A 21263-nucleotide genomic window follows, 5' to 3' on the forward strand; every position below is an offset into this window, starting at 1 on the left:
ACAAGACTATAGTGTACCCTGTAAAAGGCACAACTGATCAGTGCCAATTTTAAACCAGGCAACATACTACAACTTTACCATGCCAGGCACCTGGCTGTCCATGCTAGATGATGGTGAGATCAATGCTCAGTTTTTCATGTAAGCCTTATATTATATCATATTCCTAGTAGGAAGTAGGAACCAGGTTGGATGCCTAGTATGTGTCAGTTAACAAAATGCACCCAAATCAATGTGCTTATTACCTAGCTATGAACCAACCTATTATTTAGCCACAGCCAGAAAATTCTCATGGTAAATTTATATCACCAAGATTTCCCTAGTATAGAAGCACCGTTTTGGAGAAAGATGAGGTTATCCACTATGATTGCTAGACTAGTATTTGAACCGACGAGGTTCTAAGAACCATACAAAGAAGGAACCAAAAAGTCCTGGCAATACCCACCTTACATTATGTATTATTGTATATAGTGTATTTTCATAAATCTGAGTGGTACCATTGGACTCATGCAAGTGCCTCTTTGGATAAAACTCAAATTGATGTTTTAGTTCCTGAAAAGGTGATAGAACCCACTGAAGGGGATTAAAATAAGGGAATTTCACCTTAAAAAAAAATTAAGGATTTAAACGTTAACTCCAATTTTCATGAAGTACTATCAGAAGTTTGACCATGGAAGATGTCCCATTTTCTGGAGAGATTGATATCTCCAGAGACGAAGATAATTCTTCCTCATCCAATTGATCACCCAGAGTATGTCATCCAAATGGAGGTAGTACAAAACACTAACGTGATGATAATTAAATTATGATCTTAAACAACTGATGAATCAATTTTCTCTATTAAATGCTATCTTTAACTTATAAAAAATCAAGACAGAGGAAAGCTTTTGCTGGAAGTATTCATTCATTGTGCAGGTTTTGGTAACTGGATAGTTCTGATTGACAAGAATATGCAGAACCTGTAGGGTAGAGCTAGTTTGCTACTATTGCAAGCCACTTTTGCACTTCTATAGATTGATAGCTTCTCAATGATGCTCTTCAATGGATTAGGTATCCTGCTCCTAACCGTCAGACGCTTCTACTCAGGATTACAGGAGCTAGAGTTTTCAGTAGGATCGATCTCAAGTCTAGTTTCTGGCAAATACAAGTTGCGGAAAAGGTAAGGTATAAAACGGGGTTGACCGTTCCTATGGGACAATATCAGTTCTTATGCCAAAAGGACATAGAACTTTGAAAAGAACAATCAACATAAACCATCAATTTAGTTTTAAGCCCAAAACAAAATCTCAAGGAACTAAATATATGACCAATTACATGCATCACATATAATTCAAATGCGGCCTACCTCATTGCATTACCTCAAGAACAAAGTACTCAGGGAAATCATGAAAGTCATTTGGCCTGGCAACAAAATAAAAGAAGAAAGCTAAATGGTGCATAATTAAAATAGAACACAAACTCTGAAAGAGGTTGAAGTGAACAAGTTCAGAATCTAACCTAGGGAGTCCAATGTTTGGGTCAAATCTTCGATTTTTATAAAATTTAACCAGATGGAGTAAACCAGCCCAATCAGTTTCCTGCCAGACAATCACCATGGTCAAGTGCATGCATAGACGAGGAGGAATCAGTACATATATCAATACATAACAAACACAGCTGTTCACTTTAAACAAAGTATCCACAATAATAGTGCCCAACCAAGTACCACTGAATTTCAAGCTATTAGTGATGTATGAAGTATACAGAAGGGAAAACCATTTTGGATTTCAGAATAGGTATGTAGGGGTGTCAAAATGGGTAATATGGCCTGAACCGAACCGAACTGCAGCGGAAACCCAAAGAACCCGACACCGAACCTGAAACGGGATCAAAACCAGAACCAAAACCAGAACCAAAACCAAAACCAAAACCAAAACCAAAACCAAACCAATATCCACCAATAAGAAGACAGGAATGAGAGTCTCATCAGTACATGTTGGAGAACCAGTGAAATTATCAGATTTAGGCTCAAAACAAGGGATATTAGACATGAAATCAATGGTTTTGAGCAGCCTGTTCCTAGCACACCGAACAGGCCTTGCCATACCATACCAAGCAAAGGTAGAAAAAGAAAAGGATTCTGAACTCTCTAACCGATAACAGCCCGAAACTCATTAAAAAACCAGATTTTCCATATTTTTGTATAAATATTTATGTTAAACCAAACCCAGGCCAAAGCCTAAACCAAAACCGAACTTTCCTTATTGGTTTGAATTCGGATTTCACCATTCCCACATCGAAACTGACTCAACCCGAACCAACAGATTGACACCCCTAGAGGTATGTAAGAAATTCTTGTCTTATCATATAACTTACGAAATTAAACAGAATAACTAGTGCTCATCTCTGATAAAATTCCATACATAATTGCTGGAAATTTTGAACCAGAACTTTCAAGCAGATGGTACACAGTTTCCCAAAGTGCAGGAATGATCTGGAAATACCTAGTCCCCTATGAAAATAGTCTGGGAAACAGAACACCTTTAACACACACACACACACACAAGGGGGAGGGGGGCAGAGAGCATGAAGCATCAAATTCTGTAACACAACCCAGTAAAAGAATCTACACAAAGCCCAAACCCACTCCAAACAGAGAAAGAGAAGGTACAATTTCAGAGCCCAAAAAGGCAGCCACAACCCAAGGGCAAAAGAGTAAAATTAGGAAGCGAATTGCAACATTGACAATCACAGAAGTGGGCTTCTTTATCAGTACAAATTAACATCATCAAACAAAGAGATTCACAAGTAAACAGGAACCCTGCAGCACTAGAAAAACCATAAAACAGAAACCCATCATCAGGACACCAGCAGGACCACTATAACAAGACTATGATGCAAAATTTCACCTACAGCCAACATTTGTCATACCTTGATTGTCGTTAGTTTCCAGTACAAGGGGGTATTTCAGTAATCTAGCCTTTACACACTTGAGATATTATTCAAGTATAAGACTATTTTGTAATTTGGTTTGAGGGGCATTTTAATAATTTGGTCAAGGGTATATTCATAATTTGGCTTGGGTAATTTTGTAATCCAGTCAAGGGTTATTTTCATACTTCTACTTTCCAGTAGATTTTTAAAGTTTTCTATTTACTTGATAGGTAAGTAATGCAAGCCCCATCTTCTGGTCTGTGCGAATTCATTCTGATGCTTCTTGGGTGTGGCTCAAGATGTTCTCTCATAGGCCATCTGTCTCTGAAGCTATCTCCTCTTCCACTGTGGATGGAACCTCTATCATTGGCTCGGTCCATTGCACCCTAAGGGAGTTCTCTCCCATATTCTAAGTGCCAGAGTCATCTCTAGCTCGAGATTGGATAAGCATGTGCTAGTTGCTGATATCTTAACCTCTGGTACTTGTACCCCCTGGTCCCTTGTGCCCTCAAGCTTGTCATCGCTTGGAACTCTTTGCCGGACATCCCTAGATCTCAATAGCAGAGGCAGGATTCTATTCTTTGGACCCCCGCCAGCTCCGGGCTCCTTAGTGCTAAGGCGGCTTGAAATTTTGTCAAGGTTCATGGTCCCTCCTCCCCTTGGCACAAGCTTATTTGGTTCAAGCATCACATACCTTGCCAAAGTGTTACGGCTTCAGAGTCTTCACAAATTGGTTGCCTGCGCAAGCATTCCTTATTCAGAGAAGAATTCCAGCTCCCCATTTCTCAGCCAGAAGATATTGATCATCTCTTATTTTATTGCCCAATTTCCGCCTCCATCTGGAAACGGGTGTTGTCCAAATGTTGGACTTCAAGCAGGCGAATCCTCCCCTTTCAGAGGGAGTAGATTTGGATGGATATGACATTTCAGCGGAAGACTATCTGTACATTGTGGGCAAGCTTGCTTCCTGTGGTCCCTAAACCAAATTAGGATGGAAAGAAATCATAGGAAACGGACCTCCAACTCTAGGCCGCTTGGGAAGATTTGGGGTTCCATCTTCTTTGATGTTAAAGCCCAAGATTTCCAATGTAATTTCCATTTGTAATCCCTCCCCAAAAAATTGTTATATTGTCGCTCCCTAGGAGCTTCCAAGCTCTGTGATCAAGACTACAACTCCTCCACGAGAGTTGGTTTTGTTGTCTTTCTTCTCTCTCAACCCCCCTCTAGGGGTTGTATGCTTTTTCTTCTCCTTTGGTAATGAATTATTTATTCACCCAAAAAATAAAAAAAGTAATGCAAGCCTGGTCCAAAAATTGGTGTTATTTAATCATCTTTTGGGTACTGGTCATTAATTCATTGAAATTTTATTTGTAATGGCTGATTAAAAGACCCAAAAGAGGGGGGATCTAAAGCAGTGTACGAAATAGATATTTAATAGTAATGGGTCCATTAGGAAGTGTAGTTGAATTTAGTTTAGTCATTAAAGGGTCATCTTTTGGTTAGTTGTGTGGGGCCCAAGTTATCTAGAAGATTTAAGCTTCAACAATTATAATTAGCTACGTATTTTAGAGTCTTTGTTAGTTAAGTTAGTCTAGCAACCTAAGAGATTTCAGATTTAGGAAGCTTTTTTCTGGTTTTTCTTATAAATATGCAAGAAACCCTCACCCCCAACTATGGAATAAAAAGGATTAAATTTGTTTTAATTTGGTAATTGCCTAGGTGGACAGTTGATTCAGTAGCATTATGATGCCTAAACTGGCATGACCTAATCTAGAAACCCGGAACGAGAAGAACCAGGTCCAAACCTGATTTTCGGTTCCAAAGTATAATTAGAGATTTTTTTTTTTTTTTTTGGTCAGCCAATAATAGTAGTCAAAGGAGAGAGTTTGTTTCAGTTTCCCAGTTTGAATTCAATTTAGTTTGGTGTCATTATTTTATATATGCACTCAACCTATCAAAATAGACAGATTTGAATGAATGAAATAGTTGCAGAGTTCGTGTGCTGCAGTGCAAGCATGTTGGCTGAATGCTTTCTCTCTCTCAGTTGGTCTCTTCCCTACTTGATACAATTTGAATCCTTTCTACCAGGTTTATCCCACCTATCTTCTCTCTTCTGTTTCTTACAGTTCTCCTTCTCCTTTCTTCTTGTTAATTCTCTTCATGGCAGTAATAACAATCCCACAAGTTTGGATTGATCTCCCCCATCTCTTCCCCTTCTTCCCAAGATTTTTGGCAGGAGTCCCTCTGCTCTAGGGACTAGGTGACTCTAACCCTTGGTCATTATCCCCTGAAACACATCCTGCTTTGAGAACCAAGTCCGAAACCATCTCTGAACCTGCAACCACCACCAAGTTCTGTTTTCAGGGAGTCTAGTTAATTCTTCTGTTTTCTGTTTCAAGTGATGGTTAATCAATAGTCCTGTGGGTTGGGAAGCTTCTTCTAAAATCTTAGCACGATTGGACTTTATTTGAAAGGGTTCTCTGAACTGCAAGCCGATAAACTCACCGATGGTTTGTTCTGTGGTAACTCGTGACGTTGAAGGTGACTCAGGTTTTAGAAATTTTGAGGACAGAAACTTGCTATTACCAAACAGCCCTCACTTTCAAAAAAAATTATGTTTTATCCTCACAAAATTCTGAAATTCCAGAAACGTCCTCAATTTTATTTCATGTTTAATCCCAGAATCTGTTTTCTTACCTGAAAGAGGTCTGTACTTCAATATATTTACAAATTTGCCATTCTCTTAGTGTTGCCACCTGTGAGCCCCTAGCAACCCAAAATTAGGGCTTTCAAACCCTAGGTTGCATTAGCAGTTTTCTCTCCCTTTCTCGATCTCTTCTCCCCCCTTCTCCCCTCTCCCTTTTCTTTTAAGTTACTGTTCACAATCGCAAAACAGAAGCTTTCCCTTACGCTTTCCTTGTTTCTTGTCTATTCACTTCTCTAATCCATCCTACACCTTTCTATTGTAGCCCAGCCTTAGACTTTGAAATGCTAGGTTGTCCTACATCAGCAAGTTTTAGTTAATTAGTGTAACTAATCACTTGCGGTACAAGCAGTTAATTGCCTAAGGCAAAGTGACTAATTACTTATGCTACATGTGATTAGATCCTTGGGACATCAGCAACAAAGGCTTGTGGAAGCTCATGTCTATAGAAAGGCTTTAAGTCATATTGTAAGGGTGGTTTTTGCTTGGTAATGAAAGTGTATTTATGAAAGTGTATTTTCTGTTGATGGATGTGTATTTCATAGGGCTTTGATGAAATGCAAGGAGGAGAAGCATTATAGTCTAGGAGTGACAACTCTAACCCTAGGAGTTTGTGAAAAACATTGGTTAACCAATTTGTTAACAGGATTATGAACGCAAAAAAGATGTCAGATGAATGGAGGAGAAGCATTGTAGTCCTGATTTACAAAAATAAAAGTGATATCCAAAGCTGCAATAACTGGAAGCATAAAGCTAATGAGTCATATTATGAAACTTTGAGAGAGGGCTATTGAATCCCATTTGAGAAGAGACTCATATGTCAGTGAATCAATTTGGCTTCATGTCAGATAAATCCGCGACAAAAGCTATCTACTTATTGAGGAGGCTCATGGAAGATATAAAGAGAGCAAGAAGGATTTCCATATGGTCTTTATTGACCTAGAAAAATCCTGTGACAGAGTCCGTAGAGATTTTATCCAACATAACCTAGTGAAGAGAGGGGTGTTGAATAAATATGTGGATGTAATTGGGAATTCCTAGCCCTGATTTGTGAGAGGTCGGGGCTAGGAATTCCCATTTATGATTAGCTTACATCAGAGATCACCTTAAGCCCTTATCTATTTGCACTTATCATGGACAACCTAACCAAGAGCAATCAAGATGAGGTCCCATGGTGTATGCTCTTCACCGATGACATCATTTTGATAGATGAGACAAAAGAATGGATTAATGCTAAGTTAGAGCTATGGGGATCAATTTCGGAAACAAGGGTCCTTAAAATTAGTATCGAAGATGGAGTATATGATGTATAATTTTAGTCGCACTATTGATGGATACTGGCATGGTGAGAATTGAAGAAAGAGAGATACCGCAAAGTGACTATTTTAGATATTTGGGGTCAATCATAAATACAGAAGGTGACAGAGGATGATGTTTCTCAAAGAATTAAAGTGGAATGGATGAAGTGGAGAGGTACAACTAGAGTACTGTGTGGACAACGTAATCCTTTAAAGCTTACAGGACTGTTGTATGACCAGTTATGATATGTGGGGAAGAATGTTTGGCAGCTAAGGAGTGTCATAGTGAGAAGATATGTGTAGCAGAGATGAGGATGTTAAGATGGACTAGGAAGGATAAAATAAGGAATAAACGTATTAGAGCTGATTTGGTAGTTGCGCCGATTAACGAGAAGCTTCAAGAAAGTCGTTTGAGGTATGGTCATGCTCTACGGAGGCCTAGAGACTCCCTAGTAAGGAGAAGTGATAATGATTCCAATTGAAGGAGCTAAAAGAGCTAGAGGCAGGCCTAAAAATACCATAGGAGAAGTTGTGAGGAAGGACATGCACAGTCTAGGTCCTATACAAAGTATGATCTCGGATTGAGCCTATTGGACGGCAAGGATCCATGTAGTTGACCCCATTTAGCTAAGATTCTCCTAACTGGCAGGGTTGTGCCTCTTTCCTCTTACATTAATCTTTCATTTTTCCATTTTTCATTTTTCATCTTTCATTTTTCATTTTTTATTTTTCATTTCTCATATCATTTCACCTTTCTTCATTCTCTTTTTGTTTAGACCTCAGTTGTCCCTACTTTGTTTTGTTTGGATCCATGTAGCCGACCCCATTAAGTTGGGTTAAGGTGAGTTTGTTTGTTAATTTTCTGTTGTTGTTGTTGTTTGATGAACTGTAAGGATGCCAGTGTAAACTAGTAAGTAGGAGCACTTCTACAGCTATTTCCTTTTCAATTTTTTGTTACCTCATTATATTTCTTTGCTCGAGCTTTGTTAGACTGCAACTCACTTCAGAGTGTTGTTTAGTTACAAGTTCTTTCAATTGGTTCTAGCGTCATATATTTGAAGCAAACCGGGCTAACCAGCCTAGATTTTGTTTAAATCTACCCACCACCTTTCGTTGGGATATATTCCCCATCATACTACCAAACTGACTACCTTCTCTCGCCACTACCAGCTGTATCTCTCAAATTGCTACTGGCCAAAACAAACAATCTACAAAATTGTTCCCAAGATACCCCCCCCCCTCCTCCATTCCAATTTAGAGGGGGCAGGAAGGCCCACACAGAGTTTCTAGTTTGCCAGGAGATTATAACGCCTACACTATTAACACATGAAAGCAGATACCACTGACACCACCTTAAATTAGACATTCTATTAAAGGTAAAGCAATAGAGGGAGTTCTATATACAACAAACACAAAAGACTACCTCCGACGCTGTATGAGCCAATGCAAAAGCTGCCTCCATTCGGACTCTCCAAAAGGCCTAGCAGCAGAAAGAAAATATTATATATATATATAACACAATCACGATTATAGCAAAAGAATCAAAACAAAAAATACCTAAAAAGTCCAAGAAATACCTTTGAATCACTGAGTATGTTATTCAGAGCATTCACGACTGAAAAAGAAAACTGTGGTAAGGCCCCCAATGTTGCAATTGCTTGTGACTGAGCAACAACGTCTTTGTCCTTCTCCAGTTGATTAATCTGAAATAAACATTGTAATGTTCAAACTTTCTGTCAAAATGGTCAAAATTTGGCAAAAAATTTTGACTTTGATGGGCCTCGAAACGAAATCACATGCAAAATACAACATTTCATTGAAATTAGCCAAGTGATCGAAATGTCGAAATTATGTCATATTCCTTTATATAAATTACCAATTTCAAGTCAAAATTAGGGAAAAGAGTCTAATTTCTTGAACGCTTGAAATTTGTTCAGAAACTTAAAAACCATTAAGGATTCAAATCCCTCGCAAAGTCATCTAAGCTCCCATGGGAAGATTCCAAAGAGATATTTGGGTTGAAACTTCGAGAAAAAGGTAGGTCCCAAAATATTATCATCTTGGTTCAATTTTTTCGAAGATTTAAGCAATGTTTGAATGCCACTTGCCAACTAGGGTGTGAACCAAACTCCCACTTTGAGTGTGTTTTTTTGTTTAACATCTAATCATTCATATATGCATATTTATGCTTAAACAAGCATCCCTAAAGTTTTGTTTTAAAGTTTTTAGTATTTGTCTTATTTCCCCTCATTTCCCACAATTTTCCAAATTTCTCGACCATTTCAACAAACTTCATCCATTCCAATTTCAATAGGGGTTGAAATCATAGTTCTAAAACTCACCAAATTTTTGGTGATTTCGACTAGACCAATATGAAATAACAGGCGAATTAAGAAATCAGCAGTGTTTCGGTCGAAATTTCAGTAAAATTGTCATTTCGGTCATGTCTACATTGTAGACAAAAAATGCACTGTTTCAGTCGAAATTTCCCATTTTGGTTATTCCAGACATTTGCCCCTCGAAATGACCAACCGAAACTCACAGCAAAATGCACTTTTTCGGCAAAATTTCAGTCATTTTGGTCAGGCCGAAACCCAAGTTTTTTTAACTATGGTTGAAAGTTGAAATCTGTTCCCTTCCTTTTTGTTCATGCTTCTATATGTGGAAAATGACTCTATATACATGGCATTTCACCCTATTGATACCATTCGATCATTGTTCATTCTCTTATAGGTAAGGCAATAGGGAAACCAAAAAGAGAAACTGGAACCTCAATAGGGCACAGGGAGCTCGCAAAAAGTGCCTCTGATGAACAACCGTGTGGGGTGCGAAACTTCGGTTTGCGGGCTATAGTATAGATATAGGTTCTCGGCTAAATAAAAATCAGGAGATGAACATGAAGGTCTGTTTGAAGACAATGACAAGAAATCTAGAAAGAGGCTCTGCAAGACCAAGTTGGGGAGAGGGAAGCTTACTAGGTCCAAAGTTAGGACCACAGATGAGGCAGTGCAAAGCTCTCCAATTAATGGATAGCGTTCTGGTATGGAACATCAGGCAGGCGACTAAGCCCCCCCCCCTCTGGAGTAAGGCCGTAAATTAAAGGAGTGGATTCGCCAGAATAGATGCTGTACAGTAGCCATCTCAGAGCCTATGATCAATGCATCAGAATGTGAAAGAATTAATAGAAGAAGCACACGGATAAAAAGCAGCTGGTGGTCGGGAGGGCTCTTCACATACTTGGAGTACGAGAGCAAGATGTGAGTTGCAGGTTGTTTGCAGAAAGGCTCACTGGACAAGCGGAAGACTGGTTTCATTCGCTGCCTAATGGAACCATCACGTCACGATTTGACCTACCGAAATCTCAAACCTTATATCTACATATATGAGCAAAATAAATAATTAGATAAGTATAAATAAGGTAGAATCATATCCATGTGTCAATGCAACAGTCAATAAGAGAAAGTGGAAGAACAGAAGAAGGTACATTATAGAGAACTGCATCCTATCAAGCACTAGTATAGGACTAAAATCTGTGTCATTGTTATGCACATCCTGAGCACTAGAAGGGCCACCAAAAATTACAGATCTACAACTAAGGATTTTAGAATTGGTGATTCTTGAAGGGATCAGGCATGGATCATCCAAGTGCTTCAGCTAGATCCACTAATCCAAGCTAAATTTCGGTAAGCATCGGCCAAATGAGACTAACCAGACCCCTATCCTGATCGTTAGATCCTCAATTGCAAAGTGAAAACTTCATTAACTGACTAAACGTAACTGTCACAGAGGACACAATTCAATAATACAAACATTAAGTGGATAGAGGGAAGATACAGCTATAGAACTAGAGATTCAGATCTGAGACATAGGGCATTAAAACTTAAGAAGAGTCTGCATGAAACAAGTACAAGATATTCTTACTACCCCAAACAAAAATAGCAACTTTCCTTAGTTGTTAAGAACATGCATATGCATAGCACGACATGTACCCAAAAATGCAAGAGACAGCAAACTTGTTGAATATGATAAATTTATGGCAAGATCATTCATCCATGAACATAAAGTTACTACGACAAAATTTAACAGCACATAAAATATAATAAACATTTACAAACGAAAGTATAGCAACTAGCACTTTAATATAAACCTGACAAGGTTACAAGGAGATCGATGATTGAAAACTTAAATTATGAAAATATAAAAACTTTAACAATGTAGATATTAAAGCTATGAATATTAATTATTTGGATGACTTCACAAGAAGTGCATCATTATACCCAGTTAACACAGATTGATACAAAAGCAAAAGATAAATGGAAAATAAACTCTAGCTGCACAAAATGGTAAAAATCCTCTTACCCACATCTGGATGGGTTGATTAAAATGAATTTCCGCAAGATATTCCATTTCTGGATCAGCCCTGATCCATAGTAAAGGAGATTCCACACTGCAAAAAGAACTAATTGCATCATACTTGATACGGAAGTCAAAAAATCTGCCCAGTTAGAACATGACGTAGAGACAAAACAAGATCATAACATACTTAGAACGCATATCTACAGAAGGAACAGCTTCACCGTTATCATCAGAGCCATCAGGTTTGGAGCCTTTCTTAGGCTTCTGAATGCGCCTCGCAGCAAGCTTCGAGTGCAATTGTATTTCTAGCAGCTGGCAAGTCTCTCCAGCCATGGGAAGAATTGGATGGTCGTACATTCCATCAAGTTCATGAACTCGGATGCTCATCATCCCAGGCCACCCAACATCACCTTCTCGGGTTTCAGATTCGGGAATACCATTAGGAATTGAAGAAATTGAGTCTAGCATAGCTGTGCAGCCCCGAAGAACCGCCAGTTCAATCAAATTTTTCCTTTTGTTGTAAGACAATCCCATCCTTCAAAAAAGGGACAAAAAAGGTAAAAACATTCAAATAAGGAGAATCAGTAATAGATGCAACTCAAATAAAAAGGCTGACGAAGGAGCAAAAGTCATTTTAAATGAAACCCAACCTTAGGACAGGACATCCACAAGATCCCACCCAACGAGGAAAAAATTCTTTAAGAAAAGGACGCTCAAGATTGCCAACCTTATTAGCAAATTGCCGGAACTGCATCTCAAAATTAGAAGCAAAAAAAGACATCACAATAGATACAAATTGAGGACCATAGAAACAAGCAACAACACCATGCTCCTATGCTCATCCTTTTAGACACTAACCATTAAATATGATAATCTCCAGACACTTGATAATGAAACCGGAAGCATTTCAATTGTGAAATACAGGAAAAATCCATTTTCATATCACTGACGTAGTTGATATAAAAAGATGCAAACCCTCGAGAGAATATATTTATTGAATATAATTTAATTAAAATGTAACTAGCATGGCTACGATTCTAATTAACAGACTGATTGCGACAAATTAAACCGTTCTCCTAACATTCAGTCATTACAAACTAACATAAAAGATAATATTTTTGTTTTCACACACGGTAAAGAATTTTATTTCACAGTACATCAAGCACAAGCCTAAGTTATTGAGTGGTCTTATGAAAGTTACCTCAGGTCCTCAACAATTTATGATCCTTGTTGCCATGTAAGAGAATAAAATCAAAGTCTATATAATCTATAAAATGATGGCATATGCAAAGCACAACCAACAAGAATGTGAAAATATGTCTAGTACATGTGCATAGGTAGTTCATTTCATTAAATCGGTTCATAAGTGTTGAAACTCAGTCTACCAAACACCAAGAAGGCAGAATAAAGATTTTAATCGATTCATTAGATTTTCAAATGGACTAATAGAGTGTTACACGATTCCCACTCTACTTTTCCTCTCACCACTGCTCCACCATCATTGACTCCATCAGGAAGAGGCTTCACCTCTAGAAAGGCAAGCTGCTCTCCTATGCTGGCCGCCTTGTTCTCATCTAATCAGTACCTTTACTGGTCGGGCATCTTCTTACTCCCCGCTTCCACTTGTAAGGCCATTGACTCAATCCTCTGTGCCTTCCTGTGGAAAGGATCCGATGCCACCAGATTCCTCCACCCCATAAGTTGGTCCAAAGTTTGTCGTCCTAAGGCCGAAGGTGGTCTGGGTCTCCGCAAAATCAAGGATGTCAACTAGGCTGCTATCTTCAAACTCAGTTGGAAGATAGCCTCCAAGCAACGAAGCATTTGGGTCTCCTGGATTTACTCTGTCCCTCTCAAAAATGAATCTATTTTGACTGTCTCTCCTTCCCCTGATGCTTTCTGGAGCTGGCGTGGTTTCCTCAAGTCCAGACCCCTGGCCCTCTTTGCCATCTCCTACACCATTGGCAACAGCTCCTCTACTCTGCTCTGGCTTGACCCTTGGCATCCGGCTGGAATCCTTCTCCCCTTGGTCTCCCCTAGAATCATTGCTTCCTCGAGCTCTTGTCGCTCTGCTATGGTGGACTCCATCCTTTCCCACAATGGCTGGACCCCCCTCATCTCTCTCCCCCTTTGGCTGACCTCTGGTCCACCCTCCCTCCCATCCCCCCTGGTCACAGAGGGTTCCAGGATTCAATAACTTGGAAGCCCACCCCCTCGGGCTTATTCTCTTCCGCCTCTACTTGGAACTTCATTCGCTCAAAAGACCCTCTTTCCCCTGGAGGAACATCATCTGGTCTAAAGGGCACATCCCTCGCCATAGTTTCACCGCTTGGCGGGCTCTCACTTACTACCTCCCCACGCAGGCTTTCCTCAATTACCGACACATCCAAGTCCCTACCTCCTGTTGTTTGTGTTGAAGTGGCACAGAAGATGTGGATCATCTTTTCTTCTCCTGTCCTTTTTCCTCCTCCGTTTGGAAAAAAGTCCTCCGCTCCTGTTGGCCCTTCCCCCGGCCCATCCTCCCCCTCCCTCGAGAATGGATCTAGATTGACATAACCTTTAGTGGCTCCACCATTTGTCACATCATTGGAAAGCTTGCATCTTCGTAGATGGACCCCCAACTCCCATTCCTTCGAAGGGATTTGGAAAGCCATCTATCTTGATGTTACGTCTAGACTCAGATCTTTACGTTGCAGACCAGTCCATGACACCCCAAGGAACAGGCTCATTGTTGTCTCCTGGGGCCTCCCTACGGATACCATCCCCCCCAATTGATGTTTCCCTTGGTTAGGTTGTTTGGGACCTAGCCTCTTGGTTCTTTTGGCTTTGCTCCAGTTGCCCCGCCCCCTTTTTTTCCCTTTTATATTGTCTTCCTCTTGGCAATGAATTATTTATTCATCAAAAAAAAAAAAAAAAAATAGTGTTACACAGGTCTTCAAGGAAGCTTAAGAGGATGTATTAGGAGCATCTGTAAAATTTTAGGATAAAGGTAGAAAAGGGAAAAGGCAAGTAGGAGCTTGGAAATGGCAGACCCTCTATGTCTAAGTAGGAGCTTTAAATGGAAAAATCTCTTTTTATTAGTACGGGGTAGTGGATAGAATTGAGAAAGATATCCCACAAAGAGAGAGAGGACTGGGAAATTGGAACATAAAATGATGTTGAACCAATTTTTTTTTTTTTTTTGGGTTGGGGGGGGGGGGGGCGGGGGGAATAAGGAATTCATAACCAAAAGAGAAGAAAAGAAGGGTCCTAATCAAAGAGGGGTGAAGCCCCCAAGACAAAATAATATGACTAATCCTAGAAGAGGCAATACAAGAGGAATGAACACCCTGTTGATCGAGAAGAATTACAATAAGGTTTTAGAGTACCCTTGAAATTTTTCTTCAATTTTAGGATTGAAAGGGAAACAAAGAAGCAGGGAACATAGAAATGGCAGTGTCCTTTTGTAATTATAATGGGTAAAAAATAATAACAGTTTGGGAATATAGTGCTCCATGATCCAAAAGAAAGATTACATGTTGATCGAGTATGTTTGAAATTTTCCTCAAGTTGAGGGGTGAAAAAGGAAACAAACAAGTAGCCAACTCCCTTTCTATGAACAGCAATATATAATATGAAAATAAATATAATCTAGTAATAAAATATGACAAAAACTGTATTCAATTGTTTATATTGCCAATAAACAAAAGGTGGAAGAACCTCCAACCTAAGACAATGCTTCTAAATGAGTAGACAAAAGACTTCAACAAGATACATTAAAAGCACACAAGAACACCAAGAAATTGAAGGATTCAAAGCTGTTTTTCGAAAATAAGGGCACTGTCAGGACAAATAAGTACTAGTAACAGTAAATTGGAGATAAGCAAATACATATTGAGGTAACGAAAATCATACCTAATTGATGAGAATAAAATACAGAATGTGAAAGAGCAATGTATATGATCATAAAAATCTAACTCTGATAGGCTGCAATTACCTCCTTTGTACTAAGAGTTCTCAAGGGACGAGTTGTATGTTGAGCCCGAAGAATTATCATCTGCAAAATCTGAATATTTGATGGAAACAAAACCCAAAACAGGATGTCATTCAGCGAGTAGAAATTCAAAAAAACCCTAAATCTATGCATGTGACCCAAGAAACCATGTCAGCAACAAAAATTGAGAAATAATATTTTTTTTTTTTGGGTAAAGAAAATAATATCTTCCACCAAAGATAGTTATCAAAAGGGGGGAAAATACAGATTAATCACTAAAAAACAGAAATAAGCCAGAATAAACTGACTATAGAGCACTCACCTTACGAAAAGATTCAGGCCCCATCTGCTTTTCCAACATTTGAAGAACCGCCACCTGTCAATAGAGACATGTAAAACAAGAACATGAAGGATATATAGGGAACCCGAAAAGAAGCAAAATTAACTTACAGACTTCCACGATCGAATCTTGCCATATAAACCCATGGATTGAGTCCCATACAAGCTTGTTGAAGAAGCAGAAGAGCTCAAAGCGGTTGCACCATTGACATCTGCCTTGCAAACAGCACAGTTGGCCTGAACTTGGTAAAAAGAGATAAACACAAATAAGTGCTTACTTTGCAATTAAATATTAGAGTAGTCAAATAGGCCAATTCTAGACTTGTTAAAGGATCAAATAAAGACTAAGACAAATTTTTCAGCTTTGACACTCGGATAAAAACTTGGCATTGGAAGAATTTGTAGCTAAGGTCAATGGAGAAAAATAGGGTGCCCAAGTGTGTGCAACCAAATTCGGAGAAGGTACTAACTACTAAGAAAATCAAGAAATCCAATTTTAATTTTCATGGCATACAATGTGAGATGAATGAGAGGAATGCCTCGGAAGATTCTTAGCGGTGGTAAATGATGAGGCAAACCAGGAAACATATGGTAAATTTTAGGGAAATTTATAGCACCACCCCTTAGAGAATGCCACTATTAACAAAACACCCCCTACATTACTAACAATTAGAACCGGACCCCTTACCATCAGTCTCTATTAGGGAATATACCTTGAGTGCTGATATCAGCTGGTTTTTTTTTTTTAAATACCAAAATACCCTCATAATAAGCAAACTACCAAGTATACCCTTTTTCCTAAAACACATACCCGCTCACATTCCATTGTCTTCTTCCCCAAATCATAGAAGGCAACCAGGCAATGAAACCTTGTGATTTGTCACCCCAACCACAAATCCCGACCAAAAACCGACAACGAGCGCAAGGAGTGCTCCTTCTTCCACAAAGCTGCGGAATCTTAGCCTGAGGTGAAGATATGGGATCCGAAAAAGGTGAATGGAAATCAACCCCATCTATCCCCGGCATCCATCCTGGCTAGGCTAGAAGCTGACTTTAGAACAACAGGAAATGTGAAAGAATAACAAGGGACAAAGCGAGCCCACATTATGGAATAGCAGCGAAGAGCTTCGTGACAGGGTCCTGTTTCGGAGTACCCTTTGATCATGGCATTGTATAAGAAGAGCTTGGGTCGAGGGATCGCACCAAAGATTTGACGTGTAGTGCATGGAATTGGAGAGGAAGCAGCATGAGAGGAGCTGCCCCAGGATAAGATCATTGCCTATGAGGCCAATCTTGTAGATGTGGCATAAAGGCTTTTGAGTTAGGGTAGGGTTCTGGGAGATCTGAGAGAATAGAAGAGCCACTCTTCTATGGGGTTTTGGAACGAGGTTGGATCCTCCGATCTCTGGGGTGGTGTAGGAGATAAGATGGAGGGAGAAAAGCAAGCCATATCGGCTGCTAAATCTCTATAGTCCGTCTCCCTGCCATTGGAAACGATGTAGTTTGCTGCAACAACTGGGATTTACATATAATAATTCATATGGAAGGGACGGCATCTGGAACTCTGAGGCTCAGAGGCATTTCTGCTTGAAACTTTCGGCTCTCTTCCTTGGATCCGGCTCCTCTCAAATTCTTGATCGCCCAATTCTCTTTGTGAGTGCACACCTATACATTTTCAATTCAACCTTGCTAAGTTGCTAAACTGCTTCTTGGTGGCACATCTGTAGTCGGGGACTATAGAGATCTCATTAATGAGGTCAATCAGCTTCTGAATCACCACTCCCTTCTCTTCTTCCATGGCTTGAGCTGAAATTTCAGTGTGTGCCTAATCTCCACTCTCGAGGCTATTGATCAACGTAAAACAAGTGGAGAAATCAAGTTGAGTAAGGTAGAGAGGGCAAATAACTATGGCAGAGGGAGGTAGGTAACTTGAGAGGTAGAGGGTCGCGGCAGCGGCTTCTTTTCTTCTTCATCATCTCCATATTAAAAATCAAAAACAGGAAATGAAAGAGGAAACAGAGAGTCTCCAATCATCGAAATGAGTCACTTGCAGGGACGAAGCACGATCACCGGAGTGGGGCACTCACAAGGATGGAGCACGATCACCAAAATCGCAAGGATGGAGCCGCATGACGCCTTCTATGTTCTACACGGTGAATGGTCCTCTGTCCTACACGGCGAAGGGTTACGCAAAAGGGTAAAATAGTCTATTCATATCCGGACTTAACAGAGACTGGCGATAATGGGTCCAGTTCTAATTGTCATTAATGTAGGGGGTGTTTTGTAAATAGTGGCATTCTCTAGGGGGTGGCACTGTAAATTTCCCTAAAATATATTTCCCCAGTACAATTTTTTATTTTAAGGGAAAATTGTGAAGCAGATCATAGGGAGGAGAAAGAAGGCTTGCACCTCTAATATAAAACCTGCAAATATGGTCTTTTCCTGAGGCTTATGTTTCAATTTCTGATTGGAGACCCAGTCTTGGTGCTCAAAGGGAAAGCTTGCAATAAAGAAAATCTCCTAAATTTCAGGTGATAAACTCTCAGATTCTGCAGCCTGGTGGGGCCTGTGGAAGAAAATTAGGTGCTTATGGTTACCATCTCTTATAAATCTGGGCACTTATCCCAAGTCCAAGTTGTGCCTTACGTGTGAAGATCTCTCATCTCTTGAAAACAACAGGTGTGAGCCCAATTAAATATATGATCGTGATTTGTGTGCATTGAAAATTCCTAGATTTTAGGAGTCATGTCTCTGAGTAACTTGGGGTTCTTTCTTTAGTAAGCTATTTATTTTTAAGAGATTGCAATCAAGGCCACACAGGAAATGTCTTGTCATTATTCTATTTTGTTAGTTTCTTTTTTTGGTCCAAGTTGCTGTCCACATAGGGAAGGTTCTAATTAGCTGCTATTTTCAGTCTTTGGCTCTTTTATTTAAACAATTACTGCTATAATAGAAGAAACAATTTGAGAAATAATTTAGCATTGAGCATGTGAGTTCTATGAATGGTTCTTTGGGATCCAGCGCTGCTCCATTGTGGGATGCCAACGCTGGAGATTGGTGAGAGGCCTTTCTCTATGGTTGGTGAGAAGCCAACATATCCTTTTACCTTTCTTTCGTATGTAAAAAATAAATAATGAGTGTTAGAGAATTCTGTTCTTAATACTGCACCCCTTATGCGATTGATCTCTCGCTAGCTTTACAATTTCGGGAACGATCCTGGATAAAATTGCCTTTACAGCACGGCCCCCTTTTGGAAGAGATCTCTAAAAGGTCCACCATGTCGAACCACGTGGGCAGATGATGTAACGATTCTGTCTGTTGGATAAAGAGGACACATGGTCTGGATTGGCCACGTGTAAAATTTCTAAACTTAGTTCAACCTTACTCTCTCCCACGCATTGACATGCATGATGCATCCCTTGGTATGTCTATGCACACCTACACTACTCCAACCACTATTGTGCACTCTCCCATAGTCCTGGATTTTCAAGGAACCATTTTGCCACTTGGCAAACTCGTGCTGTAGTAGCGTTGCCTTGGACCATTACAAACCCGTTCAAAGGAAAATATCAAGATCAGCCGGGTCTAACTATGGTTAGTTGGTTTAGTACGATATTTTGGGAGCTTCATTTTGTAATGGCCCAATGTTTGTACCTTAGTGTATGTATATATTTTTCCTTCATACTGTTTTTTTAAGCCTCTTTAAATGTTTGTTTTGTGGCTTAAATTAATGACTAAGGGGCTAGCCTAGTGATTAGGACCTTGGTTGGTAAAAGGGGGAGGTTTTGGTTCAAACCATATAATTTATAAAGAGGAAAATACGGATTTAATTAAGAGTTTCTTTTTAATTAGTCCTAGGCTATGCCGCTCTGTTGGGACCCACCATAGCACTAACTAAACAAAATCATGGGAGAGGGAAGCAGTCCAACTCATGGGAGGTTAGAAAAAGTGAGTGAGTTTTTATTTTTTTTAAGAAAATAGTTAAGAGACAAGGGAGGAGTTGGATTGCTTAGGTGGCAAGTAAAATAATTACAGAAGGAATGGGAGCTAGAGAGGAAATAGGATAAGTATTGTGGATCAATAAAAGAAAAGAATAAGAGCGAGAGAGGGTAAATCGTGGGACTCTGAGAAAGAGAGAAAAAAGAGAAGAGAGGAAAGGGGGAATCGCAGCCTTCTTCAACCTTGGTGCCTTGATTTTTTTGGGGTTCATCTACTGCTGCTTTGATCTACTTCAAGGGAGGAACTGCTGCTGGAAACTCAAGAGTTATTGACATCTTTACAGCCATACAAGTAGGTATTCAAATCTGCCCTAGTTTGCATCCTAGTTTTGACCTAGTTGTGATCTCTAATGGAGATCATGACCAGATCTGATGTGCCATGATTAAACCTATCTGAGTCTACTGTTTCTAACCTAATGCATGACCTAGAGTCCTCAACATCTGATGGGATCAGATTAGATTCGAAATTCTGGTTTTTCCAAAACACGAATTACACCATAATTTTAAGTTTTGGGGCTATAATTGAGCCCCAAATCGCAGGACCTTGTGCTGGTCAGATCTGGCCAAGATCTTGGGTTTTTTTCTGGACTGTCTAGGAGGGGTGATCAACTATATTTTGGGGCCCAATGGAGGTTCTTGGTTGAATATATAAAATTGCCATTTCTTGATTAAATCTTGATTTTTGAATTTCTTCAAATCTGGCCATGAGTTGAGGCCCATATTTTGACCAGGTTTTGGAATTTCGACATAGAACCATGCTCACAAGGCAATGAAAAATCATGAACACCATACTCTGCACTGATGTGTGGTGCAGATTGCGTTGGCATCAGTCATTTCCCTCAACTATACATAATCACTGACCATTGTCTTATTTAAAATGGACCATTTTACTGCTCATATCAATGCCCTCAAAGAATACAAACCTTGTATCGGCGATAACGTGCCTCATTATTTCCAAGAAATCTCTTAATAAATGAATCAGTGAGAAAGCCAGCAAGACCATCCAACAGCCATTCTGCAATCAACCAACCAGTCGTATAGGAAGCAAACAATTTTTCTTATTAGATATGACTTCAACGATACATAAAATTAAACCATAAAACTCAAATTAGTAGATTCCAGAAACTTACCATCGTTTGGTGCTTCAGCAGTGATGTATACCCCAAACCACTGTCTAGCAAGGGCAAAAGCAAGTTTTATCCTTGTATCTATGGTCTGTTACAACAGATTGCAAAGCAATATTACAAGAGCCCTCAAGCAAGTGGGTAAAGAATGCACCATGAAGTAAAACATTAACAAGAACTAATTTAGATAAGTTAACTGTTCAATGTTTGAGTCAGAACTCTCCGGGAAGTGGGGTAAAGCTGCATACATTATGACCATCCCCAGACCCCACAATGGCAGGAGACTTGTGCACTGGGTACGCCCTTTTTTTTTTAACTGGTCAATGTTCAAAATTTTGATGAATATTTTTGTTTTTATGGACCTAAAAACAAGATCACGGGGAATACAAAGAATACAATATATCGTCAAATTTAGTGAAATGGAATTATCAAAATTTTGGTCAAAATAATCAAAATTTCACATTCCTTCATAAAACATACCAAATTACGAGTCAAAATGAGTGACATCGGCAAGATGAAACAAAATTAGGAAAATGAGTCAAATTGCTAGAACGCTTCAAATTT

The 21263-nt window shown here is 39.4% G+C and overlaps 1 protein-coding gene across 1 annotated transcript in view; it reads right to left on the reverse strand.

Annotated features, from left to right (window-relative positions):
• LOC122060609 (transcription initiation factor TFIID subunit 2) overlaps positions 1–20856 on the reverse strand; it is a 47741-nt gene extending 26885 nt beyond the window's left edge. The window contains 12 exon segments of the mRNA XM_042623740.1: positions 1356–1398; positions 1495–1574; positions 8336–8392; positions 8490–8615; positions 11272–11359; positions 11456–11803; positions 11919–12016; positions 15242–15310; positions 15561–15614; positions 15689–15814; positions 20499–20590; positions 20706–20856. Of these exon segments, the coding sequence (XP_042479674.1) occupies positions 1356–1398; positions 1495–1574; positions 8336–8392; positions 8490–8615; positions 11272–11359; positions 11456–11803; positions 11919–12016; positions 15242–15310; positions 15561–15614; positions 15689–15814; positions 20499–20590; positions 20706–20856 (1332 nt within the window).
• Positions 20857–21263: the final 407 nt, after the last annotated feature.

This window comes from Macadamia integrifolia, chromosome 14 (genome assembly GCF_013358625.1).
Source record: "Macadamia integrifolia cultivar HAES 741 chromosome 14, SCU_Mint_v3, whole genome shotgun sequence".
Lineage (NCBI taxonomy): Eukaryota > Viridiplantae > Streptophyta > Magnoliopsida > Proteales > Proteaceae > Macadamia > Macadamia integrifolia.